The sequence below is a fragment of the Lytechinus variegatus genome, chromosome 7 (assembly GCF_018143015.1).
Source record: "Lytechinus variegatus isolate NC3 chromosome 7, Lvar_3.0, whole genome shotgun sequence".
In the NCBI taxonomy this organism is placed as follows: domain Eukaryota; kingdom Metazoa; phylum Echinodermata; class Echinoidea; order Temnopleuroida; family Toxopneustidae; genus Lytechinus; species Lytechinus variegatus.
This window is the reverse complement of record NC_054746.1, coordinates 13,128,847-13,148,048: the sequence shown is the minus strand read 5'-3', so window position 1 is coordinate 13,148,048 and position 19,202 is coordinate 13,128,847. Positions and strand designations below refer to the sequence as shown.

The 19,202-nt window shown below is 35.4% G+C and overlaps 1 protein-coding gene across 1 annotated transcript in view; it reads left to right on the top strand.

Moving 5' to 3' along the window:
* LOC121418473 (glycine amidinotransferase, mitochondrial-like) overlaps positions 1–19,202 on the top strand; it is a 40,408-nt gene that overhangs the window by 9,997 nt on the left and 11,209 nt on the right. Inside the window, exons 2-5 of the mRNA XM_041612376.1 lie at positions 14,872–15,015; positions 15,965–16,243; positions 17,477–17,672; positions 18,867–19,057. Of these exons, the coding sequence (XP_041468310.1) occupies positions 14,950–15,015; positions 15,965–16,243; positions 17,477–17,672; positions 18,867–19,057 (732 nt within the window). The 5' untranslated portion in view covers positions 14,872–14,949. The remainder of the gene's footprint in view (positions 1–14,871; positions 15,016–15,964; positions 16,244–17,476; positions 17,673–18,866; positions 19,058–19,202) is intronic.

Genomic DNA, 19,202 nt, shown 5'->3' with positions numbered 1-19,202 from the left:
CTTAAGATTACTATCTATGACGACTCCAAAGTCCCTTTCTGCCATGTTTAAGTGCATGAACATTGATTAAAGTATGTATTAGAAATGTTCCTCCTAGACCTGTGGCACATCAATGCTGAGAAAACTACAGTTCTTGGGGTTAAAGGCACGGTCACACCGCCCGAGCGTTGTTACCGTTCACCATTTTCGATTTCGATTGTTTTTTTATGTTTTCGATTTTTGTTTTCTATTTTTCCCCAATTTTGAGAGCAAAATTCGACCCTCTTTCCCTATCGCTCCACGACCGCTCCAACGACGTGCGGGCGGCGTATTTTTTATTTACACCACTGCTCCGCCAAAATATTGAAAAACCCCACAGAAACGGCTCGCGCAAGAGTCTAACACATTGACCACACACGTTTCGAATCGTCGTGCACTGTGACAGCTTGATTTCGTTCACAATAACTTAGTCATTAAAAAAAAAACCTTTTCTGATTTCAATATAATGTATAGCTTGTTTTAAAGCGTTTAGTTTGTTAGGACCTTATCCGCTTGCATTTCATATCAATTCTACAATTGTGTAGGAATCGTATGAGCATTTTGTTCGTAGTTATTGCACCTCCAGATCATTCAGATGCATGAAACAATAGGGTTCTTAGCATGCAGCTAGACTATAGATTTCTTTTCTTCGTCTAAAATTTTCACTTCTCTGATCTTCAGCACTCACCTGGCTCTCTCTCCATCTCCCTCTAGGTGATTCTCCTTTCTGTTTTGGGGAGAGAGTGGTCTCCGCATTAAGGCTCTCTTGCCTTTTTCTCAACTCAAAAGACCTTTATTTTGTCAAGTTGTCATTAAATGAGGCACATTTTGTCGATGAATTTTGTCTGTATAGGCCTATTTATTGATATGCACACCTTGATACTTTTGTTTTTCTCTAGCTATTTATTATTAATATCATTATTACTATTATCATTATTATTGATACTATTATCATTATATCATCATCATTATTAGGCATATACTATTACTATCATTATTATTATCATCATCATTATTTTTATTTGGCAGTTAAGAACTTCTCTCTATAACTCTCTTTTCTTTCTTTCTTTCTTTTTTTCTGTCTCAATTCTTTTTTAAAAGGAAAGTCTATAGGGCCTACCCCAAAATAACTTTTTTTCAACAGGACAAGAAAAATCAGATTGACAGAATGAGTCAATGTGAGGGAAATCGGACAACTAATAAGAATGTAATGAATTTTTAATGAAATTAATATCACTATATAGGCAATTGCCAACTTGCCGACATCATATAGGTGCACGACTAACCATCTATTTTATACCACAAAATTTAACTTTTTCCGAAATTTTGATTTCCTCAAAACTTTTTCCAGCTAGGATATCTAGATAATATATATTTTTCATGTTTCCTTTATTACAGACTTTATAGTTCTAGGTCCTATTTAAAAACCTTGAAAATATGAATTTATGATTCAATATTTATAATGATTATTGAGTGATTAAAGGTATAAAAATATATAGTAAAGCTCAATGTTTTGAGTTCATTCGATAGTTTAAGAAGGCCTATAACAAAGCAATTAAACTTGATTCGAGTCATGTTTGCAAAAGTGATTTATGAATTTTTGCAGTATAACTTATACATTTGTAAACAAAATAAATGGTTAGTTGTGCATCCATCGGACTTCATAAAATTGGCAATTTATCTTGTGATTTCCCCATTTTTTCATAATTTTTATTATGATTAAAATTTCACAATTTTCTATTCTGAGCCGTCCAATTAACTTTCCTCAAATGTTTTTTAAAGCTTGTTAATCTGATTTTTCTGCTTGGCATGGGTGGACGGCTCGATCTTCTTTTATTCTCCCTCTTGCTTAAGGACCATTTTTTATTTATTTTTTCTTCACAATATAATGTTTTGTTTCCAAATCGATCTCATTGTATCTCATCTCACCCTTTCTCTATATTCCTTCAAACTCTCCATGCCCTTCCCCTCTCTTTTCGGGCTCTTTTCATTTTTCTCGGTCATTTATCACAGCTACTACTGAACTTTGTCTAAAAGGTGCACTGCCAAGCGTTGCTGCAAATGTATACTCTGTGATTTTGAAAGTATTTCAGGTTGGGAAAACCTCAGAACAAGACAATACTAGAAGGCTTATACTGTAGGCAAAACTTACCCGCACACTTTCTCTCAGCACTTGGCTCAACATCAATTCGCATAGACGATATCTTTTACATATTCATTTTCAATACAAAATCACTTATTAGCTTTGTAACAAACTCATGTGGTTTTATAACCCTTTTCCGTAATATTAACAATAACCCTAAGAAAATAATGTGGTAACGAGATGACTTCAGGTGGTTTTGGATCGGGTTTGGATATCATTCAACTTCATACAATTCTAATAGTCCAGGATAGGCCCCATAGCAACTTGACCAGACCTTGTTTTTTTATATATACAATATTTTTTGATGGTTTCTTGTCAATTCGAGGGTGCTGATTACGAATCTGGATGATGCCACTCGTGTAACCTTGAGCATTTTCCGCAAATTGGCAAAATCCAATATGGCCGCCAAAATATGCAAATTACCCATGAAAATCCTAAAATTGTCCGAACATTGGCTATGGAATGCATGAAAGCGTGTGGCAGGAGTAAAATACACTCTGAAAAAATAATTGTTGACAAAATACTTATTTTCCTGATATTCAAAATGGCTGCCATAGTCCATTGTATACTCTATTATGTACAATATAAATAGGGAAAACCAATTTTCACAAAAATGAGCACTAACCCGCAAAAAATTGCGATGTATGAACGAAGTAATATATGCAAATCATCATTACTAAAGAGATATATCATTTATTATGTCATAAATGGGAACATTTCTGTATTTTGATATCTAAAATGGCAGCCACTGGCCCAAACAGTATTGCGTACAATGGCAATGGGGGCCGAAAAAATTCACAAGAGTGATCACAGAAATGCATATTATTAAGATTAAACGAGTGAAATATTGACTAAAAACATAATTGTTAACGAAATATATTATTAATATGTCATGTATGTGATGAATGTTGTATTTTGATATTCAAAATGGCTGCCAAAGGCCCTAAAAGTATTATCCACAATGAGAAAGTGGGCAAAGAAATCACAAGAGTAATCACTAAAATGCATATATGTGTGATAAATTAATGAGATACTGTTTAAAAACATATTTTCTAACGAAATATATCATTCGGGTTTAAAGTGTGTGTTAAATACTGTATTTTTACTTTCAAAATGGCCGCCAGAGATATTAACAGTATTATGCACAAGCAAAGTGGCAAACCAATATTCACAGGAGTGAGCACCATAAATGCAGGTATTAGTGATCTATGAGTAAAATATTGTCTGAAAGCATAATTTCTATTTAATTTCTGTTAAGCAGTTAAGAGATATCATTTATTCTGCCAGTTTGGTGATAAATACTGTTATTGGAAAGTCAAAATGGCCGCTACAGGCCCTTACGATATTATGCACAATATGAATGGGAACAAATTATTTCAGCAGAATTTGGCTTTGCTTGGCCAGATGGTGCCAGGTAAAAATGGCAGAGGTAAAAATGGCAGATACTGAGGTAAAAATGGCAGAGGTAATAATGGCAGAGGTAAAAATGGCAGAGGTAAGAACAGCAGATAAAAAGAGCAGAGGTATAAATGACAAGAGGTAAAAATGGAAGACGTGACAATAGCAGAGGTAAAAGTGGCCGAGGTACACTATTAGAAAAAACAGTAGATTCTACAGAAGAAAAAAAAACCAGGTTTTACAGAAAAAAACAAATAATTTTGAAAATTATGATAACAGGAGGGTTTTCCACAATTTTTCTACAATTTTACAGAACAGATATGTTTTTAAAAAGGGGAAAACAATTTTATTACAATAAATTTGTATCGGTACATGCACAAAATACCAATTTTCTGTAAGTCTATACAAATGCATGCATGTAGGATTACACAGTGCAGTAGCTAATTACCAAGAGGGTGCTGCTTATGGTGTACAAAATACCCAACAGCACTTCCGCTTCCAAGGGTTATGACCATCAAGCCGTCTATATCATATTGCATGCAATAGTAAAGAAGGTTCAGGGTCTTCTTTTATGCAACGAATCTGAACCAGACGGTGCCCCTCGATCGACCCCAAATTGGTTTACCAGTCAAGATTATCATTGATTTTCATAATCAGTTACATATTCAGTGCCAAACCTGGGAATGCATGCTTATTGTCATTTAAATATTTAACAAGAATAGTACAGACGACATTACAAAATTAGGACATAATATTCAACCACAATCATTCGTGACAATTTCAAGGTCTAAGCTTTTCCTGCTATGTTCTTTTCCCACCTCTAACCCTCTCTGTCTCTCCACCTCTCTTATGTCTACTCTTCCTCCTTTTTGTAACGGTAAACCTGGCAAAACTTTAGATATACAAAAACAGCTAGACAAAAGGGAATGTTATAAAAATGATGAATGAGAATAGTGCAGTTTCATTTTGCTCCTGAAGAATTGAATGAAAAAAATATTTGTCGTTTGATTTCTTTTTTAAAAAGCCTTCACGGCACACCTCCAACGAATTCGTAAATAGCATTGTTAGGCCGATAAAGACATAATGATATGATGAAATGCCTAACCGTGACATGCACTTCTAATTTAATCTATGTACATTCGGGGGCTTTTTGACAATTCATTTCCGGGTTTGAGGCTGGCCATATTTTACCTATAGCTGTCATTTTTACCTCTCCCATTATGACCTCTGCCATTTTACCTCTGCCATTATTACCTCTGCCATTTTTACCTCTGCCAATTTTACCTCTGCCATTATTACCTCTGCCATTTTTATCTCTGCCATTTTTACCTCTGCCATTATCACCTCTGCCATTTTTACCTCTGCCATTATTACCTCTGCCATTTTTACACCGGGCCGGCCAGATGGTGATGTATGAGTAAAATATCGTCTGAAAACATGATTTATAACAAAATACATATTATCTTATGTAATTTAGGTGATAAATACTGTATTTCAACATTCAAAATGGCGACCAGTGGCATAAAGAGTATTATGTTCAAGGGCAATGGCCGGGGAAAAAAGTGACAAGAGTGAGCACTAAAATGCATATAATTAAGATAAACTAGTGGAATACTGACTAAAAACATCATTGTTAATATGCCATTTATGTGATAAATGCTGTATTTTGACATTCAAAATGACCGCCATAATCCCTATATTTATAATGTACAATGCGAATGGAGAAACTAATTTTCACAAGAGTGAGAATCATAAAATGCATATGACTGTGAAATACGAGTAGAAATATTGTCTTAAACATGATTTCTAACTAAATACATCACATATTGGTTGTGGAGGTAATAAATGCTGTACTTTGAAATCCAAAATGGCTGCCATAGGTCCTAAAAGTATTATGTACATTGTAACATTGGACATTTGACTCTAAATATTGCCTTTAATTGTGAATTCTGATGCAAGGGTGAAATGTTGTCTAAAACCATGATTTCTAACAATATATATCATAATTTCGTGTATTTAAGGTGATAAACACTGCATTTTTAAATTGGAAATGGCCACCATAAGCCCTTATCGTATAATATACAATTTGAGTGTAGACAAATAATGTTCACAAAAAGGGCATATGGCAGCCATTTTGAATGTTGAAATACAGTATTTACCACCTAAATTAAGAGATGATATATTTTGTTATAAATCGTGTTTTCAGACGATATTTCACTCATACATCACCATTTGGCCAAGCAAAGCCCAATTCTGTTGAAACATTTTGTTCCCATTCACATTGTGCATAATATCATAAGGGCCTGTATCGGCCATTTTGACTTTCCAACTGGCAGAATGAATGATATCTCTTAATATAAATTATGCTTTCGGACAATATTCTACTCATAGATCATTAATACTTGCATTTATGGTGTTCATATTGGTTTCCCACTTTGCATTGTGCATGATACTCTTAATGTCTATGGCGGCCATTTTGAAAGTAAAACTACAGTTTTTAACACAAACTTTAAACCTGAATGATATATTTCGTTAGAAAATATGTTTTTAAACAGTATCCCATTAATTTATCACATATATATGCATTTTAGTGATCACTCTTGTGATTTCTTTGCCCCTCTTTCTCATTGTGCATAGTACTTTTAGGGCCTTTGGCAGCCATTTTGATAATCAAAATACAACATTCATCACATACATGGCATATTAATGATATATTTCGTTAACAGTTATGTTTTATAATAGTCAGTATTCCACTCGTGTAATCTTAATAATATGCATTTTAGTGATCACGCTTGTGAATTTTTTTGGCCCCATTGCCATTGTACGCAATATTGTTTGGGCCAGTGGTGGCCATTTTAGATATCAAAATACAGAAATCTTCCCATTTATGATATAATGAATGATATATCTCGTTAGTAATAATGATTTGCATATATCACTTCGTTCATACATCGCGATTTTTTTTTGCAGTTTAGTGCTCAATTTTGCGAAAGCTAGTTTTCCCTCTTTATATTGCACATAATAGAGTATACAATGGACTTTGGCGGCCATTTTGAATATGAGGAAAATAAATATTTTGTCAAAAATTAATTTTTCAGAGAGTGTCTCATTCCTGCCACACAATTTCATGCATTTCGTAGCAAATGTGCGGACAATTTTAGGATTTTTACGGGTAATTTGCATATTTTGGCGGCCATATTGGATTTTGCCAATTTGCGGAAAATGCTCAAGGTTACACCAGTGGCATCATTCAGATTCGTAATCAGCACCCTCGAATTGACAAGAAACCATTAAAAAATATTGTATATGTAAAAAAAGAAGGTTACGCCTCTTCTATCCTGGACTATAACCCGAGAATTCCGAGAGCTTTGCTTGAGCGCACAGATTAGACTTGCCCGCGAGCCGTTTCTTTCGTATTTCTGGGAACTTTGGCGGAGCAGTGGTGTAAATGAAAAATACGCGTTCGGGCGGTGTGACCATGCCTTAACTTTAAGCTGCCATTGTGGTCGTACATACAATTATGCAAAACTAATTTTGTTTGAAAAGAAAAATTTCGCCTGATTAAACCCAAAAGTTTATTTGCCTTGTTGAAGCTTTTCAAAACTTATGTATACTATCTATAAGTACTGCAAAGTCCCTTTCTGACTTGTTCAAGTGCATCATGAATTAAACAGCGCTTCTCAACCTTTTTTCTCGAGGACCACTTTGACTCTCAATTTTTTTCGAGGCCCACCCACCAAATTTTAAGGAAGCGATATGACTACTTGTCTCGACTCAAAGATAGACAATGATTATAACATGGAGCTATTACAGAGCTGTTAATAGCTCTATGATTATAATGAGCATATTTGTGCGTATAATTTTCAGCAGCCCGGCCTTTGAGCCCCTCCTCCAAACATATACAACCATGACAACAAAACAACTGAATAACAAGAATACTGAATACCTTTAACATTCGACACACATTGCTTATGGTTTTGCATCACTGCCAGCTATGATGAATCCAAATTTAATGTATTCAGGGTCATATTTTCTTAGTTACATTCAGAGACTTTGAATTTATTTCGACCCTCGCCCTTTCTAAATCGTTTTTTTTTTTAAGATCCATTTTGATCAGTGATGAAAGTATGTTTTCACAAAATTTGAACACGAAGCTCTGAAGCTCGTTCAAAACAAACAGTTCTAGAACTAACTGCATTCGCAAATGTCCGGTAAATGGGTGACAATATCTAAATTGTACACAATATGCATACATGATGAGGTTCACATCGAAGTTAGATCGAAACCATCATACTGTGTATGCATATAATATATATAGCAACATGCATAAAGCATGCTTTAGCTTTGTTTGACCATGGACCTATAGGTCCATGGTTTGACCCACGTAGACCGATCAAACATAACATATTTGGGATGTCGGACAGGCACAGGTCTGTTAAGAAAATGCTATAGTTTTTCTCCCATTTTTTTCTTCCTCTAGAGCTTCTCGTGGCCCACCTGGGAGAGCTTCGTGGCCGACCAGTGGGCCGCGGCCAACCGTTTGAGAAGCGCTGTATTATAGGGATGGACCGGGCTGAAAGCATTTATAGCTTAGTAAATTGAGTAGAATTCACTGAGCAAAATGCCGAAAATTTCATCAAAATCTAAATTTTAAAGTTTAGCAATATTTTGTGAAAATAGCTGTCATGAATATTCATTAGGCGGGTTGATGATGTCGCATCCCCATTTGTTCTTTTGTATTTTATTATATGAAATTAGGTTTATTCTTTTTTTTTCCTCCAAGAACTAAAAAAAATGGATTGACAACTGATTTAGTGCATTAGATAATAATTGCTGCAACTAATTACATTATAGGGGGGACATATTATTCACACAAGTATGAAATAATGACAAAAATATGATTTTATGTAATAACAAAAAAAAACGGGACTTGGAGATGTGAAATCGTCAGCCAACCAAATGAATATTCATGACGACTGTTTTCACAAAATGTTGCTAAACTTTAAACTTCAATAACTGTATTATTTGTTATCCGATTTTGATGAAATTTTCGGCATTTTGCTCAGTGAATTCTACTTTATGTATTAAGATATGCATATGTTCAGCCCGGACCAACCCTTTAAAGTGTACATGTAATGTATGGGAAATGCTCCTGAATGGGGGTATGGCACATATTTCTTGGGTTTAAATTTAAAGGTCAAGTCCACCCCAACAAAAACTTGATTTGAATAAAAAGATAAAAATTCAACAAGCATAATACTGAAAATTTCATCAAAATCGGATGTAAAATAAGAAAGTTATGATATTTCAAAGTTTCGCTTATTTTTAACAAAATAGTTATATGAACGAGCCAGTTACATCCAAATGAGAGAGTTGATGATGTCACTCACTCACTATTTCTTTTGTTTTTTATTATTTGAATTATACAATATTTCAATTTTTACGAATTTGACGATTGGGACCTCCTTGCCTGAAGCACAAAATGTTAAAATAATGGAATTCCACGTGTTCAGGGAGGAATGAAACTTCATTTGTCATGACAATGACGAGAAAATCAAAATATTTAATATTTCAAACAATAAAAAACAAAAGAAATAGTGAGTTAATGACATCATCGACTCTCTTATTTGGATGTAGCTGGCTCGTTCATATAACTGTTTTTGTGAAATGAAGCGAAACTTTGAAATGTCATAACTTTCTTATTTTACATCCGATTTTGATGAAATTTTCAGTGTTATGCTTGTTGAATTTTTCTCTTTTTATTCAAATCAAGTTTTTGTTGGAGTGGACTTGTCCTTTAAGTTTAGCTGCCATTTATCCTACCAGCATTTATATCACCAAGATCTTTCTGGATTGTATCGCAATCATTCTGATCTTTGATATAATTGAAAAGATTAGTATCATCAGTTAAAAGGAAAACGCAATAGTCTTATTGCAAATTTTGAACATTTGAAGTTAGTAATATAAACTTTTCCCATTCTACCTCAACAGGGACATTCTACTTCTACTTTCTAAGTCAAGTACACCCAACACAAAGTGGATATACAAGGAAAAGTCTCACAAGCGTAATCCTAAAAATTTCATCGAAATCGGATGTGAAATAAGAAAATTGTAGCATTTTATTAGTATGCAAAACAGTTATATGCACAGCTCTGGTATGCAAACGAGCGATTTAATGATGTCACTCACTATTTTGTATTTCAATATAGACTTTGAGGCATATTTTACAAGGAATCATGTAAAATATTAATCACAATGTTGCAACAATGGCAACTCAACTTGGAAGAATCAAACATTGTTTCACAATTAAATGAGAAAAAAAGGATATGATGAATTACGTATACAAATAAAAAGTGAGTCGGTGGCGTCATCGGCCCTCCTCATTTGCATATACTGGCCAGTATGTATACCGTGTGAATAAAAAAAAAATGACACCTCACGACTCCCAAATTTAAGAAAACAATATGTCATGATTATATAGGGCTGGAAAGGGTATCTTCTCCTAAATAGTTTGATACCATAATCATGTATGTGTTCACGCTTAGATAATCGGGAGGTTTTCTTTGCAGTACCGGTAATGATTTGATTAGTGGCACAGAAAGGCGTTACTGCAATGGATGAATCAATCAATCATGTCATCCTACATGAATCAGTAAACATATGTATTTGCATATCCCTTTTAAATAGAATTAACTTGAGAATTAATTGTTTATTAAACTATTACAATGTAAATTACTGGAAAGGTGTTTTGAAAGGGATTTTAATGCAATCCTTGTAGGATTGTGACATCATTGACATTTGAATTCATTCATTACAGTCATGTCTTACTTTGGCGCAAAACAAAATTTACATCAGTGCAGAGAATACCTCCTGATCATTTATCAAAATTGTTTTTGATAACATACTCTTTCAGGCCATATATAATAGTTATGTGTTCAGAACATATTTTCCTTAAATTGGGGATTTGTAAGGTGTAAAGATTTTTTTTACTCATACTATTTTGCGAAAATCAGCGAAAAGTTAAAACGTCATAAATTTCTTATTCTACACCCAATTTGATGAAATGTTCAGCGTTTTTGTGGGTGGCTTTTTTCTGCAATATACTGTATCATTGTATACCATGTTGTTGGAACATGTTTTGATGTTAAGTTGTGCTGGTAAAACTAAAAGGTCCTTCTCTTTAATGCAAAATTTCTATTCATTGTAAGTTCAAAGCAGGTTGGTTGTCATTCGCCTCATCCTACTGACATGTAAACTACCCTTTTCTGTATACAGTGTTTTACATTGAAGATGGTAATTACACTGGAAAAAAAGGAACATTTTTTTTATAAAATCTTCCCTTTCTATTGCTGATGTTGACTTCGTGCAATATTTCAACCAAGAGAGTGGGTACCTCTACCCAACTAATCGTTTTGAGTAAATTCTGACAAACATACGTATATGAATGTATTTGTACATTTCTTTACATGTCATACTAGTCCATTTAAATTCACTTGTACCTTATTTTTGTTAATATTTTTCTTTCTTTTGAACAGAATGTTATCAGATGCCAATAATGTTCCCAAGTTCTATTCAAGTCAGAATATTCATGAAGAGCAAAGTGTTCAAAAATAAACAAATATTTGTCTGTGTGTGTGTTTGAAACATAAGAAACAGAACCGGTACCATCAAAAGCAAACATTTAACAAGTTCTGAAACTAGTAAAAGCTCTTGTTTTCGGATTCCGAATAATGAAGTTAATAAGCCCATTGAAAGTATTTTGCTTCACCTGGGCGTCAACATAGAGCTTTTGGGGAGGGACATATATTGTCCCCGCATACATTCGTAATTCCGAAGCTTCGTAATTCCGAAGGTTCGGTTATTCCGAAGGTTCGTATTTCCGAAGGTTCGTAATTCCGAAGGTTCGTAATTCCGAAGGTTCGTCAATCCGAAAACGAAATAAGGTTCGTAATTCCGAAGGTTCGTTAATCCGAAAACAAAATAAGGTTCGTAATTCCGAAGGTTCGTTAATCCGAAAACGAAATAAGGTTCGTAATTCCGAAGGTTCGTTAATCCGAAAACGAAATAAGGTTCGTAATTCCGAAGGTTCGTTAATCCGAAAACGAAATAAGGTTCGTTAATCCGAAAACGAAATAAGGTTCGTTAATCCGAAAATTAAATAAGGTTCGTATTTCCGAAAATGAAAATAATTCATTTTGGTAACAAAAACGATGTTGTCATTACAAGATTACACGATATTATGCAATGATAGTAATAACGATCGATGATACATGCGTGTGTTGGGGCCAAAGCATGTATTTCATTAAGAATGGCGCCCTGATCAAGCATAGGCTAATTTCGATTTTATCTGAGCAATTGCTGCTTATAAGCAAATGGTTTAATTAAAGATGCAGGGGATCAAGTGTGTTGGAAGCGTGCGAGCAACCTCTAGATAATAGGATTTGTATTGGAGGGGATGTCATTTTAATAACAGCTTCTGCTGGTAATAAAAATAAAAATAATACTAATAATGATCCTTGTGAAATGTTGAAAGCGCGAATCGCAAGTGAAACTATGTAACAAGACGTGAAGTGAGCATTCGGAGCATTTTTTGTAATCGTGAGAAAGATTCTTTCTAAAGAATTAATGCGAGGGCGAGCTGTAATTTGTTTATATACTGACCTGGGGCCCGTTGCATGAAACTTTTGGCGGAAATCAGACTAACCTTAGTTTTCAGTTTTTACCAGAGTTTTCTCAGGTAAAAAGTTTTATGCAACAGGCTTCAGAAAGTAATCTTTTAAGGACTGCATTTAGTGACTCATGAATAGAATATATATCTCACGAACTAAATAATGAGAGCGCGAACCGCAAGCTTAAAATTTGTGATATTCCAACCTGAAAACTGGACATTTCATACTTCTTTTTTGTAACCAGGAATAGAATGAGTTCCTCAATAAACAATACTTGATGCGAGCGAGAAACGTGAGCCAAATTTTTCCGATTTTCCAACCTGAAAACTTGACATTCTAAGCATTCTTGTAAAAAAAAAAAATAATAGCTGGGAGAATAGTTTTCAGAACTGAAGTGGCTTCCCTGGGTAAATGATATCTATATCAATATTATCATTCTAGGCCCACATGAAATTTCCAAAAGTTTGAGCACGTGATTCGCTCGCAACATCTCACAAGGATGCCCTTTTAACAGTATTGACCAAAAAGGTGAATTTTACATCTTCAGATTTGACTTTTTCCCCCAAACCGCTTGCTCTCTACGCTCGCAGAAATGAAACGTAAATATATAACTTTAGTGATCACTTAAAAAATTGTGCTCAATTTAGTTACTACAAAACACACAACCTCTTTACACAGATGATAATCTAATGGTGAAAATATCCGTTTGCACCAAATTGCCCCTATTGGCCCCTTTTTTTTTGCTTTGCCCCCCCCCCCCAAAAAAAAAAAATTCGTTCCGCCGCCATTGGCTAAAACACGCATCGTCTTCATGGCTAACTGCAAAAAGTTCTTAAAATGTCCCCTTTAGATCAGGTCAGAGCTTATATATTTAAAAATTTTCTTCGCGCTTCTTGCTAGCAGTTATTATCTAATTTTAGTTACATAGGCATCTCGCTTTGAAGATCACAAACATATTGCCCATCATATTAACAAAAATATATAGCTCGCGCTCGCATTATTTAAAAAGGGTTTATCATGTTATTACATATTTACTTTATTTTATAAGGATAAAGCTAATTATTGACTGTTAGGACTACCCTTTCAAAGAAACAAACAAAAATCAACTTTAAACTGCCGATCAAAGAAAATATGGTTTAAAAAAAATTGCCCCCCCCCCTCTATTTGACGAAAGTTGGATCCACCGGGAGGGAGGCAGGGGGCATCAAAAATGGAATAAAAAACAAGGGAATTAATATTTTCCAAAATGGGAAAGTTCCTTTTTCAAAAATAAATATGCCGTTTTTCATGTTTTTTTCGAAATAAAATACTCTTTTTAAAGTATACAAGTTGAGTTAAGTTTTCAGGCTGGAATATTGAAAAATTTCAGCTTGCGCTTCGCACTCTCATTCGATTGGTAAATATTCATCCTAAAGAGGTCACTAAATGCTTTCTTTAACATGTTTCTTTTCTGGTCAGTATGTTTAAGCTCGCGTTTTGCGCTCGTGTTAATTCTTTAGTTAGATGCACATCTTTTTTAATGACAGCAGAAATCTGCTCGGATTTTTAAAAACTAATTTTCATTTTTTATTGAAATAAGCTAAAGTTTAGCTTGTGATTCACGCTCGCAACACCTCGCAATAATGCCATTTTAATAATTGACCACAAAAAACGTTATACAATTTCACCTTTGAATTTGTTTTACCAAGCCGCTCGCTCATTATACTCTCTCCCGAAAAATAAAGCCTAAATATACAAATTTTGCCATAATAAGAAGTCACTTCAAAAAAGTTTTTCTCTTCTTAATCACTAACAAACACACAATGACTTCAAGCAGATGATAATCTTAAGGTGAAAATATCACCAAAGTGCCCATTTCGTTCGTTCGGCCGCCCTTGCCTTCCCATCCTCATATGATAATTAAACGGCAACAGTGTCCCCCACCCCCCTCCCCTTGCCTCTGCCTCTGCTTTCCCGGTTTTAATTTTTCGGATTAACGAACCTTATTTTGTTTTCGGATTAACGAACCTTATTTTGTTTTCGGATTAACGAACCTTATTTTATTTTCGGATTAACGAACCTTATTTCGTTTTCGGATTAACGAACCTTCGGAAAAACGAACCTTATTTCGTTTTCGGATTAACGAACCTTCGGAAAAACGAACCTTATTTCGTTTTCGGATCAACGAACCTTCGGAATAACGAACCTTTTTTCGTTTTCGGATTAACGAACCTTCGGAACAACGAACCTTATTTCGTTTTCGGATTAACGAACCTTCGGAACAACGAACCTTATTTCGTTTTCGGATTATCGAACCTTCGGAATAACGAATCGTCGGAATTACGCCACAAATGTTCGGATTAACGAACCTTTTTTCGTTTTCGGATTAACGAACATCGAGGTATAGGCAATTTACGTGTTTCGGAATTACGAACCTTCGGAATAAAGAACCTTCGGAATTACGAAGCTTCGGAATTACGAAGTGTAACCTATTGTCCCACCCCCATAAAAAATCTCTGTGCTGACGCCAATGTTTTGCGTAAAATAAATGCAGTCAATTTTCTGTCTGATCGCAGGTCTTATCAAACATTTTTTTTTACTGTCAGGTATTGTCCGTGTTTGCTTCGTTCTCATGTTTATGACATTTTTGTTTTCTTTCTGCAGCATGTCTATCACCCTGGATTAAATATTTGACTTTTGTTTTGGCGCAATACTCATCATACCGGTACTATTATCTTAACCATGCTTGGAGTCAGAGCTCTCCGTGGCGGATGCCGAGGACGTGAAGCGGTCCGCATCTTACCGCAGGTAAGTATGCTCAGTCGCACCAACGAAATCGACAACAAAACCAACCGAAATACACCAATTAAAATAACTTGGTGATCAGTCTGGAGTCTGTTTCATTTGTGTGACCTAATCGTAACCCCATAGAATAGTGGCATCATTAATTAATGCATCCTCTCCTGGGGACCCTTTCGTGAAAGTTGTCAGCACTGACATATTGACTTTCACCGACAGTTGTCAAACGCCCCCAAAAGCCTCAAGACGAGGAATAAACACATGATTCCATAAGTTTTTCCAAGCTTCTATTTATATTTCTTTCAAATAATATGAAAAAGGAAATTATCACATTCTCCACCTTATCATATCACCATTTGGGGTCATTTCAGTTCATCATGACGAAAAGTACGCTTTGAAGATAAGAGAGATGTTGGAGAAAAATAAATGGGGAAGGTTTGGTGAAAATCCACCGAAGAAAAAGAGAGTTATCAATTTTTAGGTTTTTAATTTGTGAAGTACTATACAGTCGTAGCCGTCGCAAAATTCATTGAATTTTTTTCTTCAAAGACTTAAAATATCTACTTCTAGAAGCGGATGTGAAGTGATGTTTTTGATCATATAATGAATGAACAAGTAAAATAATTTTCAAAATTTCTGATAAAAGGGCACTTTATAGAAGTTTTATCACATGGCACATGGGGAGCATGTGATGTCACAAAATCGAAATTTTAAAAAGCCATAACTTCGTCAGTGTTAGATGATTTTTGCCAAGTTTTCACCATTTATTTGTTATCCTTATCTGCTTTTATTAAATCAAACTTGATGTTAGGGCAAACTTTCCCTCTAAACATAAATGTAGTCATCCGGATACTCTTAAGATAGGTACAGTACATGTACATAATGTATGCTTATCAAAGGAAAGAAAAATAACAAGTTTATGTGGGTTCTATTTTTTCATTTTTGTTGAAATACCCAGGTGTTTCAACGACTTGCACCAAGATGGGGACGTAAGCTGACTGTGTCCCAGTGCATGTCGTCGTCTGCTCACCCAGCCCCAGGCGTGGCTGAAGCAGATGTAGCCGAACAGTCGATCGAATCGTCTTCCACTGATCACACCATCGAGACGAGAGTCGTTAGTCCCATGCCAAGACAGCAGTGTCCCGTGTGGTCGCACAATGAGTGGGATCCCCTGGAGGAGGTGATCGTCGGCCGTGTCGAAGGCGCTATGGTGCCGCCCTTCACCACCGAAGTCAAGGTAAAAAAACAAAACAAAAACAAAAAATAATTATACGTATGTGACAGTCGTTCTGGCATGGAAGATAACCCTAATAGTTCCCACAGACATGGGAAGTCATGGAAAGTCAGGGAAGTTGGAAAATTTGTGAAAAGCCATGGAATTGCATTTACCTCTCGGCTATGGCAGCTTTCCAGTTTGCCGTGTCTCACAACTCTCATACTCTGCTATTATAGTTGGTGTTCATGATTTCCATTTTCCGAGTTTTGTGACATCCCAACTCCCGGGACGTCACGGGAAGTCCTGGAAAGCAGCAATTTAGTCACGGAAAATGCATGGAAAGCAGCAATTTATTTACGGAAAAGTCATGAAAAAAGTAATGGAATTCTGTTTTTAAATTTCTGTGGGACCCCTGGACCCTTTTATACTAGAAGGCCTGCCTGCCAGTAAACATAAAGCTTTGCGACTGATTTCGACGCTTTTAATGAATTGATTATTGTGTTTGATCAATCATAAATCCGCCCCACGATCAATCGCTGTGGCTATTGTTTTCGGGGCCCCAAATATAAAGCGTCACTATTTTTTTGTAACACTGTCGCTCAGCATTAACATTCTTTGCCCCTCTCAACTCCGGTTTCCTGTATTAAAAGTGATTAATCTCTTTGCCAATAATTTTCATTGATGTAAAGGATAATCGTTTACAACGCTTAACATTGTCGACCTTTCAAAGAAAAACAAAAAAAAGACATAAGGTTAAAAAGCGGGCAGAAGATATTCCCAGATTTACAAGTTCTTTATAGATAAAAGCTTCTAGGAAATCGTTTTGTTATTAAAAAAATCAGTTTGTATTTTGATCATTTTCAATAAAAATTGCATTAATCAGCAACTCCATTTTTTTCTCTGGAATGAAAATATTTTATCGTTCATTTTTATTGTTTTGTACAATTTGCAGAGAACGGATTCGTATCCTGCATGTTTTATTACAAGGGGCCCCGAAAACAATATTTGAATTGCTGAACCGAAAGCCAAATTAAACCCCCTCTTAATTTCTTTACCAACCAAAATTTATAATCGTGATGATCATCAATATTTGATTAAGTTTATTACAATGTATATATCCACAGAAAAAAGGGGAAAGTCTGGAAAAAGGGATAAGGTCTCCCGGTTTGAAGAATAAAATATGAAGCATGATAATAGAAAATTGTTTCCATACAAAATTAAATGATTGCTTCATTGTATTTTTATTTTCGACAGGCCAATACATACCAGTATCATTGGGACTTCTTCCAGAAAAATGGAGGAAAATCCTTCCCTGCTAAACATCTGCAGTTGGCCCACGAGGAAGTTGAAGAATTCGTCCGGATTCTAGAGGCAGAAGGCATCACAGTTCGCCGCCCAGAAATCTGCGACTTCTCGAAGGAATATGTCACCCCCGATTTCCGTTCGAGCGGTAACGTTGGAGTTTGTGTCTGGTTTCAAACCAATCTGTCTTGAGCTTTCGTGGGAATCTGCTAACACCAGACTCTGTGGATAGCACTGGAGATACAGTGATAAAGCTACATGGATGGGGGAGGGGGTGCTCGAAAATGCTTTCCCAAAAGAAAAAATGTCCTTCAGTCTTAGACACTATTTTGCCTGTTCGGGACTAAGAGGAGGAAAATTATAGCGATTGCATAGCTGCTCTTGTTCATAAAATTGATTTCACTTTAGTCGATGGTTAACACATGTGACTTTTCTTTACATCCTAATTGATGGAACAAATTAATTTAGATAAGTAAAAAACATGTCTGTACGGAAGCGAGACCCACACGTTTTTATCTAATTCCCATGAACGCTTATTCTAGACGGTCTTTCAAATAGTATGATTCTTTTTTTCTGTTTTCTTTTTTTGATATCTTGTGGTGGTTTTATTTGTAGTCCATCTTTCTATTCACGTTTAATTAGAAAAAAAAAGATAACAGGTATATGTCTAACCCTAAAATGACATTCAACAATTCATGAGGCAATTAGACCACTGAGAAAAATGAGAAAATAAAGAAGTTCATTCCAAAGAGTATCTTTGAAATGGGAAATTCCCATCTTATAGTAGCCTTACTTGATATCACCATGATGTTTGATTTGTATGTTACAGATTAGGAGTGCGAAGTAATAATTTAACCACTCATCTTTTAAACTTTTGTGTTAAATCAATTTTAGATTTCTATGCCTCCGCCCACCGAATATATAGGTTGTTGTTGGAGGCATTGGCCCGTATTTTGAAGTCGGGTTTAAGTTAAACTCAGGTTAAAAGTTGTGGTTTAAGTATGGGAAGCCAAAAGTATCATATTTGTTAATAAGTTCTATGTTTCTTATGTTTACTGTGTTTTTTCCTGATTCATCGATGGTGGAGCCAATAATCTTTTGAGAGCCAAATGAGCTGAAGTTTATCTCTACTGTTAGTGATTTATGTAACAATTGGCTCGCCATACTTAAACCACAACTTTAAACCTGAGTTTAAGTTAAACCCGACTTCAGAATACGGGCCATTTGGTTTTCGGGTTGCCCCGTCTCGAGAATCCATCTCCGTTGATTCGTTTGGGTTTATGGGGGGGGGGGGGTTGAAATGAAAATGTATCCCATTACTTGAGTTTGACCATCTCTGCAGGTCTTTATTCGGCAATGCCACGCGATGTGCTCCTCGTCCTCGGAGACGAAATCATTGAATGCCCCATGGCCTGGCGATCTCGCTTCTTTGAGTACCGTGCTTTCAGACCCCTGATCCGAGAGTATTTCAAACTTGGCGCCCGCTGGACCACCCCACCAAAGCCACTCATGAATGATGAGCTCTACGATCAGGTAAAAAATCATACTAATATTTCATTTTCTTCGAGTTGAAACTGAATTTTATACATCTTATCTTATTAACTCATTTGAACGCTTGTATAGATTTATTATAGAGATGAACAATTTAAAGGCCAACTCTTGTAAAAAAAAATATAAA